Genomic DNA, 14,501 nt, shown 5'->3' on the forward strand with positions numbered 1-14,501 from the left:
GGTACTAGCTGTGCTCTGCCCATCAGGACGGCCCTAGGGTCGGCACTAGTCGCAGCCTCGGGCACTATGCTTCCATTTCCAAACATCTTGCCCACCAACAACAAAATGAGCCCCGAGACACGCTGGGAAAAGCCGAGCAGCACCTCTTGCTTGGAAAACGTAAACAAACAAATTAAAACGAGTCGAATGGCAGCAGCGGCAGCAGCAGCGGCTGCTCCCGACTTTCGTCTCGGCGTGGCCACCAGGTGAGAAATCGACTGGGAAGTCTCTGGGAAGCCAGCAGAGCAAATACAAACAGACAAAAGCAGCAGCAGCAGCAATGGCAGCAACGGCAGCCGCAGCCACAGCCACAGCCACTGGCACAGCCACAGAGCAGAAGCTCTTTAATCTTCAGCTGCGGAGTGTTGGAAATGCCTCAAAGTTATCTCTTAGATGAATTGAGTTATTAATGGGCGGACTTTTTGGAGACAACTAGTCGTGATCTGGCAGTTAACTGCGCTTTAATTGCTCATCAGGCAGCTCGAAACGAGACTGTGACGAAAGGGAAAACTGAAACAGGCCAATTAATCGAGAGTTGATCAAAAAATCGTGCTTTAGTAGATAAAAGCTAGGGTGAAGCTTTAGACAGCTGGAAAAGAGGACTATTGGGAAATATATCGAACTACTTAGAAGAAGGAAGAGTGACGATATCATATAGAAGACTTGGCTTCAGATTTTCATGAAACGAGTTGAGATCTATAAACTTCTGGTGCAAATTCGCAAAAGGCATTCCCAGAGATTCTATATATTTGATGACTGAACCAATTGTTTGGGTGTCTGTTGAATGGTTAACCTGACCGAAAATGACTGTGGGAAAAAACAGTTGGAGCGTCAAATGATAAACCTGTTTGTCAATTAAACAAAAATATTGTAATAGTTGATAACAGAATGAGCAAACAGAGCCCTGAGCCCTGCACTGCACACAGAGGCAGTGAAGGCAACGGAGGCAGCGGAGGCAGCGTCCGCAGATGCCGTTGATGAGAACTTCCCAGAACCAGAATGCGCTGCAGTGAATGTATGAATACCAGAACGAGAATACAACAACCTGTCAACCCAGCCGAGAACGGCTGGGGCCCAAAGGCTGGTGCTGGTTGCTGGTTCACTCTGGTTCGATGTGCTTGACGCCCGTCCGTTTCATTATCGCCTTCGACTACAGCTTGGGGCTGGGGCCAGGCTTGGATTGTGTCTCCATCCACCTTCGCCTGCCTTGGCTTATTGTTTAGTGAAGCATTTAACTTATAAATATTGTGTGTGCCAGAGAAGAAAAGTGTTTTGTGTATGTGATACCGTTTTGAAATGTGCCAGCAACAGAGACAACAGAGAGACAGCAGCCGACTAGCCAGCCAGCCAGTCAGCCAGCCAGTCAGCCAACCAGCCAGTCAAAGTGGAGGTGTTGAGGACGTCGGGGGTCTTCTCAGTCGTAGACGCAACGCCATGAAATATTTCCCATGACAATTCTGTTTGTTTTTCGTGTATTGTCTGACTGACTGCCATGGTCTTGGCACCTAAGCGTCGCTAGCGTTCACATCGTCGCCCACTCGTTGTCCAGAGCACACTCGGTTCACACACAGGGCACATCACAGACACACACACACACACATGTATACAGTTGGCCAGGTTCACAATGCCTGTGAGTGCACTCTCTATTTGCTTTATCTATGCCCAGGCGCTGTATCTATTCTGTATCTTACTGTCGTGCAACATTTCCCAGCCAGAGACTTGTTGAAAAAAGCCCTTCAGCTCCATCCCGAAATGGGTCCCAAAGAGCCAAGCCCTACTAAATGGTCAGCCGAATGGCCTTATGCCGGCAATTTTGGCAGCCGTCTAGCACGAGTTGGCATCCCAGATATTCCAAGAACCAGTTTCAACAGCTTACGGCAAAGCACTAGCACGCCTTCTCAATACCCTTTCTCTCAACATGAACAAGGCTTTAACATTAACAGCGATAGCTTAACAGCCAACTTAACATAATTCGCAACTTTCGTATGCATAAGTATTTGTATTTGCCGCTTTTACAAAAGTATGAATTGAAGGCAGTCGTCTGACCGGGACTGTAATTTTCAGGTGTTGCACATGCCACATACAAATTTCATATGAAAGGAGTTTCGAAAGGGTAGACTTATTAGCTTCACAAGTGCCGCCGAAATTCTGTGAAATAAAAATATTCAACGGCTCCAATGCGATTGATAATTAAAATCGTTTCGAGATGGGGCCGAAATTTCATTCCTGGTCAGGTCAACGTCTGTGCGATTGGGACACTGGTATCCAGTCCACCAGTTGAGGAACTTGTCGGATGGGACTGGCTGGATCAGCTTGTGCATCTGCCTGCATAGGGCGCAATAGGGATGCCTGTTTTTGTGGATTCGATATTTGGAATGCCAATCGAAGAATCGCTGGTACTGCAGCGGATCATTTGACAACTTTTCCAGATGCATAGCCAGCATTTCCGGAGTCTCAAAATCAGCGCTGCTGATGTAGGAGCCAGGCGGAATCAAGCCAGAAACGTTACCACGGCCAATGATGACTGGCACCACGTAGTGGGCCAACGCATTGTATATTTGCGGATGCACAAAGTCCGGACATTCACTTGGCTCAAAGATCAGCATGAATTTATACTGACCGCAACTGGGGAGAAATTAGATTGGAATTGAGCTAAAGCAAAGAGACAAAGAGGCAAGAGGAGCTAGAACACCTACTCTTGGTATCCATGACAGGTTATGAAGGCATCCAATTGAAGGTAGTTTCGCAGCTTCTGCAGATAGAGACTTTCGGGCAGGGAATGCTCGTTGACTTCGTACACCATATAAAACACGAGACGCTGTTTCTTTTGCACTCTCAATTGGAACAGAGAGAGCAACTCGCTTGAGAACAGATCCAATAAATTGAAGTCAATATCGGCGAATGTCTGATGCTTTTTATCAACAGCCGAAAAGTAGTAATCGGTAAATACTATGTCGGAGTCGCGCCGATACGTCATGGAGTAGTTAAACACCGAAGCACCATGCTCCAGTAGTGGATTATGTGCAAAGCTCAATGGGTTTCTGGCCGCAAATACCGCCAAAAAATTTGGAACACGATTTAGCCGTTCCAGGCCGGCGAGTGAGAAATTTCGATCAGCATTAAAGACAACGGCATGAATCGGCCCTTTAGCGTATTCCCGGTTGTTGGTCAAAACGCAGCCACATTGCAGATATTCCCACGGGACCGGGCTCTGCTCGGTATTCCAAAGCAGTATAGTCTTTGCGCTGGGACGCTTTAGCAGGAGTCTTCTCCGGCTGCTGTGGCCTATGAAACGCATCATCAACAAAATGATCGCAAGACAGACGACGCTCTTCAAAATGGTTAAGTACAAAAACAATTTCTGGCGATCGCTATCGTGCTCGTTCATGACCATAGAGTTGTTCGATATTTTTGACTCCTCGGAGCCCAGTGGCACGGACTTGTCCTTGACCATCTTGACGGCTGGCACATGGAGCAGCTGGGAATGCATTTCGGATTTATGTGTTTTGCTATCAATTTTGTCGGCTGACATTTTATGAATTTTTCGTTGGAGTTCTCAAATATTAAATGGCATGTTTAATAGAAATATACAAATGAATCAAACAGAAGCCCTAATAGCAGCATCAATGCCAACCTTGATCGAGTTAACAAAGCTCTAATCAACTTGTATAATCCTTGGTTTGAATGGGAACTCACGATGCATAGTCTGGTTTAAAATATTTTATTCAGATTAGATATACTATTATATCAGTTATACAGTTGATTATACAGACAATTGAAACAGTAGTAAACAACTTCATTTCTTATAATGTCGTTCAGTTTAGTTTAGTTAGTCCTCGGAGCCCGGACACTGGTAAACTGTCCACCACTCAAGGAATTCAACAGAGATGCGCTTGCGTCGACTCCTCCGCAGCTGCTTGCATAGGGCGCAGTAGGGCTGCTTGTTGTAGCTGATGACATACTTGGAGTGCCACCAGAAGAACTGCTCATACAGTAGCGGCTGTGAGGAGATCATCTGCAGGTGTTGTGCCAGCTCGAAGGGGGAGTGGAAGTCGTCGCCGCTTATGTAGGAGCCCGGTGGTACCAGGTGGCTGAGATTACCGCCTCCAATCAGCACAGGCACCACAAAGTTGGCCAGCGCCGTGTAGATCTGCGGATGCACATAGTCCGGACAGCGTCTGCTCTCGAATATCAGCATAAACTTGTAGGGAGCGCAGCTGATGGCGAAAAGGAAGAATAATATAGTCTAAAGTTAGGCGAGCTCTGACTAGAATTAGTTACTTATTGGAGGCGTGGCAGCTGTCAATGTAGCTCAGTTCCAGGTGCTCGCGCATCTGCATCAGGTAACGGCCCTGTTTGGTGCTGGCATTCATATCCTTGCACTGCATATACATGGCCAGATACTGCTTGAGGCGGAAGTTAAGGCGTAGGCGGGAGGACACTTTTGTCGGCAAACGGTTCATGAAGCTAATGACGGGTGCTGTGAAGTTGAGGACACGCTCAGCTGGGTTGCCGATCCTTGAGAAGTAGTACTCCGCCCACACCAGATCGGAGTCCCAGCGATAGCTCATCGAGTAGTTAAAGATGGATTCGCCGTGTATGGTCATCGGATTCTGATCAAGATTTAGCGGATGCAAGTTAGCATAAACCACCAAATAGTCGGGAGTGTGTGCGACCTTATCGAGCCCGTCCATTGAGTAGGGTCGATCTACGTTGACAACGACGGCATCTATGGGCCCTTTAGTGTAGTTCCGATTGCTGGTTATCACACAGTGGCACTGGTTACTGTCTTGTCCGTTGACATTCTCATCGTTCCACAGAAGTATGACCGTTCTAGGCTCGTATTTAAACTCTCTGTTGATATGTCGCGGCACGAAGTGCAGCAATACGAATATTCCCGAAAGGCATATAATCCATTTCAAGATCAGTTTGCGACTGTTCGTCAGTCGACGCGATATACCTGAGCTACGCGACGGCGGAGGGATCCCAATGAAACCATCTGTGTCATTATTTTGTGAGCTATCCTCCACATCGCTTTCCTCTAGTCTCCTGCGCTGTGGATGTTGTCGACTGCTAAGAATTTTGTCAATGGGCATGCCGCGAATCGTGTCGATAGGCATTTTGCTCTATTTTATATATATGTATAGGTGTATATCATATGATTTTTGTCATACAATAGGTTTGCACTTTACCCAAGATTTTGACTTAAATGGAAATGTTTATGTCAATGACAACTAAGTTTTCTACGTTTTTCTCAAAGTAGCTTGTATTAGAAATTCAAGTCTTGAAATGGAAATTCCAAGGAGACAGCGAAATATATGATAAGGATAAAGTTATATAATATAATTGTATATATATTGAGAGAAAGAAAGTAAGAGATCGAGTTAGAGAGAAAGAGAGAGAACGAAGGAGTAATCAATCATTCCATTTTCAAATTTGCAATCGCAGAGTTTTGCAATGTGGCCGTTCTTTGTGTCGATTGAAAAGTGCTGCCGGTTCCTGAAATTTAGCATAAAATTCACTTTCCCTTGGCTCCTTCCGCTCGAGTGCCCCTCCTGGAGTGCCATGCCTGGCATTCAGTTAAACAGGAACCAAGCAATCAATCATTTTGGCTAAGCCATCAGCAACATGACAAATCTAGCCACAAACTTTGCGTAGCTCGCATCGGTGTCAGAAATTGAGGAAATATTGTGCTCCTCGTCTCCGTCTCCGACTCCAACTCCGAGTCTGAGTCCGACACTGGCACTGTCTGGTAATCCATTGATGATATATCACTGCAATTTGGAATATTCATTTGCAACTTTTGTCGCTGCTCATTTGAAATGCGGCACACAAGCCCGCCAAGGATGTGGCTGGCGTGGGCTATTGGGCTGGTTAAGAACGTGCTGATGGCACTGACTGACTGTCAAAGACTTGAACCTGGTATTGCTGGAGAGGCAGTCAGATTTTTCCGATTGACAAGCACTTAAGTGCAACAAAGACAGAGACAGGAAGCAAAAGGGGAGAAGAGAGTGCGAGGGAGAGAGAGTAGGGATTCGCCTGGGCACGTAGCAACAGTTGCCATGCAAATTGCCAGCGCCAGCTTTATAAATAATGCCTCGTTTATGTGCGAAAGTGAAATTAGAATCGCAGACGAGCCATAAGCACAGAAAAACGAATTAAGAGCAGTGAAAGAGGAAGAGGCAGAGGTGGTGGAGGCGGGGGCGAAGGAGTGCTGGTGTAACTGCAACAGAAGGCTAACCACATTAGAAGTTGGGGGTGAAGCGGCGACTAAGCCCAAACGAAACACATATAAATTTTAATTATTCCAGCGAATCGCTGCCAAGGCTGAGGCTGAGGCTGAGGCTGAGGCTGAGGCTGTGGCTGACTCCAAAGGCAGCACAAAGCGTGGCTAAACAAAAGATGCGATACGATTGCATTTGGTGAAGGCTGTGAGACGTCGTAGCCACAACCTGGACCTGTGGACCTGGACCTGGATCTGGCCCTGGCCCTGGCCCTGACTGTTGCTCCTTGCTGTTTGTTGCTGGGCAAGTCGCAAACTTGGGGAATGGAATTGAAATTCCATTGTGATTTTTGGGGGCGTTGCCGCGTCGAAAAATGCAATAAATATGCATATGAGAGAGCGTTTCGCCGAGAATTATGGCTCACAGCGTACAGTAAAGATTTGAATAATTTGGTTCCCACACTCCTAAAGTTAGCTCCAGTTCCAAATCCTCAAGAGGCCACCACAAATATGATGTGAATGCGAAAAAGTCGCCAGCTACACAGATTCTCGACTCAGTCATAATTTTAATTAAAGTTATTAATAGGCCACGTCAAGATCTCCAATGTGATTTACCTGACTCTCGCTCTCGCTCTGCCTCTCTCTCTTTCTCTCTCTCTCTTTCTGCGTCTATCGTCTGACTCAGCTGCTGAGGTGTCCTTAAGCCTTGGCTCAATTAAATGCCGCACACATTTTGTTGGCAACTGCTTAATTATCGAGAGCCGGCTCCGAGAACCCAGTTCAAACGTATCAAACAACATGCAACAATAACAAAAGGACGCCGGCGGCAAAGTCGCCACCTCAGAGACGCCGCACGAAATTGGACTTGATTGCGCCGCTGTTGCTGTCTTCGTAGCCCCGATATATATTGCTAGGAATTAACATGTAATTATCTCAGCTTGGTCAAACTCGAGAGCAAGAAACGAAACGAAATGAAACGCAACGAATCGCCGGCGACACCCAAACCAAAAACAAACTGCGTCTTGTTACCGCAGCCAGGACGCCTCGTCGACTTGTGCGTGGCCTAGGCCACAGCTGCCTACAGCTGCGGGGCGTGTCTTAGTCTGACTTGGTTCGATTCCCAATGCCCTGACTATTCGACTGCTCGACGGCTCAACGGCTCGACGGCTCGAGAGACTCCTCGTTTCTTTGACCACCCGCGCTTGTGGCGCTAAAGTTGTCAGTTTGACCCTAATTAGGTGTTATCTAACTGACCCGGCTATTGGTTAACTGTGTGGTTATTGATGTGCCGACACGTTTTCACTTCTTCATCTCTCTCTCTCTCTCTCTCTCTCTCTGTTTCTCATTCTTTCTACGTTGCTTCACTTTCACTGGCCACTGCCATTTCCTGGCTGTGCGTTCTTGTCTCGCCATGATTCACCATGTCCCACGCTTTATTTGGCGCCACTCGTCGACTGTCACAATCGACAGCTGACCCACAAAGCAACGCTCAGTCTCACTCAAATCTCAGTGATTATCACTGCCCGGCACCGGGCCATTGTCCGAGTGCCTATTGTCATTATCAATATAAATAAATCCCCTTAACCGAATTACCCCCGAGGCTGTCTGTCATTCGCGTAAACAGTTTGATGATGGCAATCAAGTCAAGTTGGCCCCGTTGGGCCAATTGCTTCCCCTGCTCTTATTGTCACGATCAACGCGAATGCGCTGGCCTCCGCCCGGTGGCCCCCACTGGATGACACATACGCCTCAGTAGCCCGGATGCAGGCACTTGCTGTCCGCTGATTGATGCGCAGGCGGCAGTCTCCGTCTGTTATTGCCGCTGCTGCTGCCGCTGCTGCTCATTGCTCAGCTTTCCACTTGTCGTCGCTGTGGAAATACGGAAAAGTGATGTAAACCAGGAATTCCGCTCGACATCTTACGAAATTTTGAATAAATAAATCAACAGCAACAGCAACGTTCGTTCCTTAAATGTTTCTTAATTAGCTCATTGCTTAAAGTAATATGAATTCAGCTAAACTGGAATACAGCTAGAATCGTAGATAAGTTTATGAGAAGATGTTCTAAGAATAAGTAGAACTGATTACCTTAAGCTATATGACTCTGACCTAAGTTAAGCTTATTCGAATTGAAGTAGAAGATGGAAATCAAGGTTTATGAACTAAGATTCTCTCCTCTACTAAATTTTTAATGAAATTGTAGTAGCTGTGGATGAGCTTTATTGCACTTTTTTACATAAAGTGCTTTGCATTCATTCCTTGAGCTTTTCTTTCTTGTTACTTATCTCTATTGGAATAAAATCCAATCTTCTGCCATGGAAACTTTCAAAACTTCATAATAAATACTTGTTTAATTAACTTTACTACTCTCTTTGTTTAAGTTCATCTGCCTTTGCCTCAGCTTCAGCTTCAGCTGCAGCTTCGGTTTCTTCCTGTTTCGCTCTTTCTTTTTCCTTTTATGCAGTTTTTATTTACTAAACTCATAATCTAAGTTCCTGTTTACTTTTAGCTCGCATTTGGTATTTCTACTACTATTCTGTTTGTGCTACGTAATTTCTTGGCAGTCTGTTTTCGCTTCCTCTTCTGTCATTCATCTTCTCCGTTCCGCGCGCCTTTCGGCAGTCATGCATATTTCATAGTCCTTTTGTCTCCCTTTGCGTTCCTCCCACATTTCGCTGCAGTCCCCGGGGGGCGCTACCGTGACGACGAGACACGGACAATTATGTAAATATACGGAGGCGCCTGCTCTGGCATAGACGCCGGGGAATACAATGGGACAACCGCAATTATTGCCGACCATTTGGCAAATGAATGCGTGACAAAACGCAGAGAAAACATCGAGAGGAATAAAAGACGGAGACGCAGAGACAGCCAGGCGCAAGGACATGGCCGAGGTCAGGACAATAGACGGCGCAGCGGGAGTGGCAGCGAGGTCAAAGGTCAGCCGCGCTAATGTTGTGCTAATTGCGATTGGAACGCGGCCCAAACAACAAGCGACAAGCGACAAGTGACACGAGACAGTCGGCGCTTAGCCTAATTGAAGTGTTGGCCTTGTCCACGGCAAGATTTACGACAATTACCGAAGGAGGTAGCAAAGGCTATTGCTTTCAATAGTCGACCACCCAGTAGGGCAGCAAGAAAGCGACCTGATGCTTCACTCTCTGTCCGCTGTCCGCTGGCTGCTGCCTGCTGCCTGCTGTCTGCTGTCTGCTGTCTGTCTGCGTGCAGCATCCTGGCTGGCGGTCCATGAGCCTAACCCAGCTCCAATGTCGCTCGAGCTGCTGTGGGGGGCCGCCTCGCATGCGCCTCGTAACTTGATCCTGCGCACGCGTGGCCCAAGCAGCCGGCCTGCTCGAACTTTGGCGTCCTTCGGTGCTTGTCGGGCCAACGGCTGTGATCTTTAACTTTTTTCGCTTTCGCTCAATTGGCTGCAGTTATGGACCGATCTGGCCGGGCCAGGTGTGATGTGTGTCGATAGCAATGCAAAAAAAAAAAAAAAAAACAAAAAACAAAAATGAAACTGTAACTGGATCTGCAGCAGCAGCTCGGTTTCGGTCAGAGTCCTTGCAGAGGTGCAGATCGTATGCAAAGTAGACCACCAATTGCTTAAACGGCTGCTGTTGCCTCAGGGGCCAACAACATTGTCTGCTCTTTAGCCATACCCTAACTCTTGCTAAGGCTCCCATGATGAAGTGAGCGCTTTTGAGGTTATTTAAGGAGAAGACTCTCAAGTAAATGAGCTTTATATATGCTAAGAGGAAGAAGGAGTCATGAGAGAAGCAAAAGCAAGTAGTAAGCAGTAGTTAAGTTGAAAGTGTATTTAGAGTTCGTGTTGTTCTTTGTGCGGTGCTGCTGCTGACCACCAAAGTTGATTGAAATTTTGGCAATGACCCCAGAAATTGTTGTTGGGCAGCTGCTGCTGTTTGACTGAATGTGGCAGCTGCTGCTGCTGGTGCTGCCTGGCATCAGCTTCGCCCACTGAGCAGGTCGAGGAGCGAGCGACGGAGCGTTAAAACGCACACGTTGACAGCTTTTTCATTATTTAAGTTTCTTTCGGCTCTTTGCTGTGTTTTGTGTGTGTTTGTGGCAGTTGCTGTCGGCCTTTTGCAGTTGCATTTGCAGTCGCTTAATGTGCGATTTTATCTGCAAGATATAAATTGTAATTATTGCATTGTCTCTCTCGCTGAGAGGGGCCGAGTTCTTATCAGTAGCCAGCGCTGACGAACATTAGCGAAACACAGCAAAAACTGAAATAATTGCAAATGAGTGTCGAAATAAAAGTGCAGCACACACACACACAAACTCACAGCCGCCCACACGCTGCTGTACAGGTAAGCGTGGGGCGTGGCAGGCGCAGGAGACTCAAAGGGAGAGGGAGGGAGGTGCTTTTTTCTCTGTTTACAGCTGTTGCGACTGCGCATTGTGTGTTTTTGGTGCTTGGCTGGGAAAACGCGCTGGAAAGACAAAGCGTAACAAATTGCTCAATGTTAATGTTGTTGTTGTTGTTGTTGTTGATGTTGCTGCTGCTGCTATTGTTGTTGTTGTCGTTGCTGTTGCTTTTCGCGCTTTAACACTCTACTGTTTTTTTGGCTGCCCAGAAAATTGATGATGTCGACGTCGACGAGGACGTTGAGTTATGGCCAGTGCAGAGCTGTGACAGCTGCCAGCTGTCAGAGAGAGAAGGCCACAGAAAGAGAAAGAGAGAGAGAGAGAGGGAGAGATGGTGGATAGAATTCAACAGCTGAGTGACCACCCAATAGCCACAGCAGCAGCAATCGCTGCACATTAGGCACTATCAAAGAAAAATACATTTTAATTACCACGCAATGTGATGAAAATCGCTGCAGGCCACAGCGAGGGGAGCCCTTCGAGCTTGGATTGTGCTGCCCTAATCAATGGAATGCTGCTCGTACATACATTTTTTTTGGGGGGGAGGGATGGGGAGCGACGTCCAACGGTGCGTATGAAATTGGAAATCAACAAAACGCTGCGACCACACAAGGCTGCTGCGGCGCCGCCCAATGCAGCCCAACACGAGAAACCTCGCCGCTCCGCTCCGCACCGCTCCACACTTGACGTTGATGGAGCTGTCGATGATGCGTTGCACTCGCGCTGCTCACATTTTGTTAGCTGTTATTAACTGATTTGTGTTGCTGCAGCGGCTCTGATTGATGCCCCCAACAACGAACAGACGCCAGCCGAGGCCAGGGCCAGGGCCAGGCCAACAGCAGCGCCTTCTGAATCGCCTTCGTTGCGGTCATGGCCCGATAATTGATATATGTTTCGATTGCTCTCTCTCTCTCTCTCTCTCTGTCCCTCGGCGGATCAAAGTGCGAGCAGTCATCATGATGATTTGATTAATTTGAATGGAGTTCTCTTGGAGTGTTGATGGCCAAACTCTAATGAAAACATATAAATTCAGACCCTAATCGTAGTCAACTAATTTCAAACTTTTCTTTTATAACTGCGTGTGTCGGTGTGTGTGTGTGAGTGAGTGCGTGTGTTAATGTGTGGAAAGTGCGCAAGATTTTGACAACTGGTTCTCAGCGGCGTTGACAACAAAATACGTGGAAAATAAAACATTAAACAATCATAAATACAATTTTCCCACAGCGCCACACACACAGTGAAAGCGCGTGTGCGAAATGATGGACTAGCAGATGACCTGTAATTCAGTCAGCTCTCATATACAGTTGCTTGAGGGAGGTCTTTGATAAGAACTCTTAAACGAAATGTGGAAACCTTCGATAAGAAATGTTGGCTCAAGGCTTGTGATAATACCTTACACTTGCAGCTAATTCTATGATCTAAAATACTTATATATACCCCTTTGCATTGGCAATTTCTTGCAGGGTATGATGAAAACGAGCAGCGGTCGAGAAACTTTTGTAGTACATGAAAATGTCATTCGCATAACACAGCCCAACAAAATGTTGTTGTTATTGTTGTTGTTGTTGCTGCTGACAACAACGAAACGAACGAAACGCACAAAAGTTTCAATCTTTCTTGGGGCTATCAGCCACGCCCTGCGCCCCGCTCAGCTGTAGACCAAGTTGGTGGCACCTTTGCGGTTGACTGTTATTATTGTTATTGTTGTTTTGTTGTTTTGTTATTTCAAGATAACAACCGACAACAACAACAACAACAACAGCAGCAGCAGCAAAATGTTTGATGTACTTCAAACTGAATGTTTTGCTTTAATTTGCTTATGCGACTTGACCTTTTTTTACTTTTCTCTTAATCGTCGCACTTGCTAATTAAGTCTATGTTGGATTTTTCGGCTGCGCCCTGAACTTTTGACCTGTTCGCACGCTCAGCTTTGGCTTGAGTTGCTGTGTTGCCTCTGTGTCGGGGCAATTACGCTTAACACAGCTACACACTTTTGCTTTCAGTGTACGCTCGAAAGAGTGTGTGTGTGCGTGTGTGTGTATGTGCGTGTGCGACAAGCCCTCGGTTATCATCAGAACTTTTAGCCGCCTCATTGCAGAGAAGCCGAAATATGAAATTGTTTTCCCACGCAAATTAACACTCGACTTTGTTTTCATATTTGCACAAGATGACTTCATTTTCTTTGCCTGTTTTTTATTGCTGTTGACTTGGCTTACAGCGACCGGGCCAGCTTGCACTGCTCGGACTCCAAAATACACCAAACACAGTTGCTGCTGTCTCATTGTTGTGGGTGCCGCGTTGTCATTGTTTCAAAATAGTGTGCGTGTGTGTGTGTGTGTGTGTGTGTGCCACAATTTACAGTCACATGCATTGTCGATGACTCGTCATCGACTTTGAAAGTTGAGGTTACAAAATGTTGCCAGGAATTCGTTGACACATAACAGAATAGATTCAAATTTGTATTTGCTATATGAGCTAATCATAGAGCTACGTGAGTAACATCATAACGGTATGAACATATGTAGATATAATAGGCAATACATTGAAATTGAGTTTGAGATAACAGTGAGAGATAGGGAAGAGGTCGGATAGCAACTGTTGGCACTGCTCGAATGTCTTAGCCAAAGGTCAAATGTTGCTGCCAATGCATATTAAGAGTACAACTATATCCTATAACAGCACTTTATATATTGTATATGAGCTTCAATGCCAATAGCTCTGACAACAATCTCTTTGGCGTAGAGCATAATAGCTGCTTGGAACTGGAACTAGGTGGTGATTGTGGCTCCCCGTTTCGAGTACTATTAATATTGTAGTTTTTTCTACCCAACCCATTTGTGTGGCTCAGCTGAGACATTCATCTACATAATTCTGCATATTCAAGCCACGTAGATCCGTGTTGGGGCCACAGATTTTGTCAATTTATTCATAGTGCAAAAGCCATTTGAGTTTTTAATCGATTTGTGCACCTAAGTAGCTCAGCGCTCATGTCAAGCTAGAGCACTTCTCAGAGAAATATCCGAAGAAAAAAAAAACAGAATGCAATAGTTTTTTCTTGCGAATGGCTGCAGTCTATGCAGTCGAAAGCAAAAGGCCAAGCAAAAACTTGTACTTGACTAACTCGAAGCAAATAAATTCAAAGTTCTTGAGCCAGGACTGCTTCCACTTAAAGCCGCTCGACTTAGCATGTGTGTGTGTGTGTGAGTGTTTGTGATTGTGTGTGTGTGTGTGTGTGTATGGGGAACAATAAAATTGCTTTCTCGGCAAGTTTTACTTATTTGCCTGGTCTCGGACTTGGGTCGAGATGGCGATATGATAGCTGTGGATGACACTCGTATCATGCGCCGCCCAGCCTTAAGCACAAGGATCAACTTATCCTCTGTCTCTGACTCTGTCTCTGGCTTTGGCTCTGACTCTGACTCTGCGTCTGTCGCTGGCATTGTTTGCCTCTTGAGTAGTTTTTGCTAGCTGCGCTGCAATTGGATTGGTTGGTGGAGAGCTTGAAGAACCTGCAGAGATTTAGCTGCAAATTAGCTTCATTAATGGATAGTAGGGATTTTTCCTTGACTTTTGCCCGGGCGTATTCCATTTCCCGTTTTCCATAGTGCTGCAAGATTTTCCGCAGTTGCCTGCATTTTTCTGTTTTTTCGTTTTGCATGCAATTTTCCTTTTCTCCGAGCTCGCATTTCGCTCAATCAGCGCTGAAATTTATTGTGCTCCATAATCATTTGTCATCTTTCCATAGCATTTTCCATTTTTCCCATTTCTATTTGGCGCCCGCAGCGAGCGCATTAAAATTGTTCGCAACATTTTTCACGCATTCAGCAAAATGGCGACTCGCAGCGGAAAAA

The 14,501-nt window shown here is 46.2% G+C and overlaps 2 protein-coding genes across 2 annotated transcripts; both read right to left on the reverse strand.

The window, feature by feature from the left end:
* Positions 1 to 2,018: 2,018 nt before the first annotated feature.
* Positions 2,019 to 3,646, reverse strand: LOC6586394 (4-galactosyl-N-acetylglucosaminide 3-alpha-L-fucosyltransferase 9). The gene is made up of 2 exons (XM_002011972.4): positions 2,736 to 3,646; positions 2,019 to 2,664 (listed from the first exon to the last, which is right to left on the reverse strand). Exons 1-2 carry the CDS (start codon positions 3,569 to 3,571, stop codon positions 2,205 to 2,207), a joined length of 1,296 nt encoding a protein of 431 aa, XP_002012008.2. The 5' UTR covers positions 3,572 to 3,646; the 3' UTR covers positions 2,019 to 2,204.
* Positions 3,647 to 3,744: 98 nt separating this feature from the next.
* On the reverse strand, positions 3,745 to 5,259 carry LOC6586395 (alpha-(1,3)-fucosyltransferase C). The gene is made up of 2 exons (XM_002011973.4): positions 4,321 to 5,259; positions 3,745 to 4,256 (listed from the first exon to the last, which is right to left on the reverse strand). Exons 1-2 carry the CDS (start codon positions 5,157 to 5,159, stop codon positions 3,869 to 3,871), a joined length of 1,227 nt encoding a protein of 408 aa, XP_002012009.1. The 5' UTR covers positions 5,160 to 5,259; the 3' UTR covers positions 3,745 to 3,868.
* Between the last annotated feature and the right edge of the window lie 9,242 nt (positions 5,260 to 14,501).

The sequence above is a fragment of the Drosophila mojavensis genome, unplaced genomic scaffold, assembly GCF_018153725.1.
Source record: "Drosophila mojavensis isolate 15081-1352.22 unplaced genomic scaffold, ASM1815372v1 contig_74, whole genome shotgun sequence".
Classification (NCBI taxonomy): domain Eukaryota; kingdom Metazoa; phylum Arthropoda; class Insecta; order Diptera; family Drosophilidae; genus Drosophila; species Drosophila mojavensis.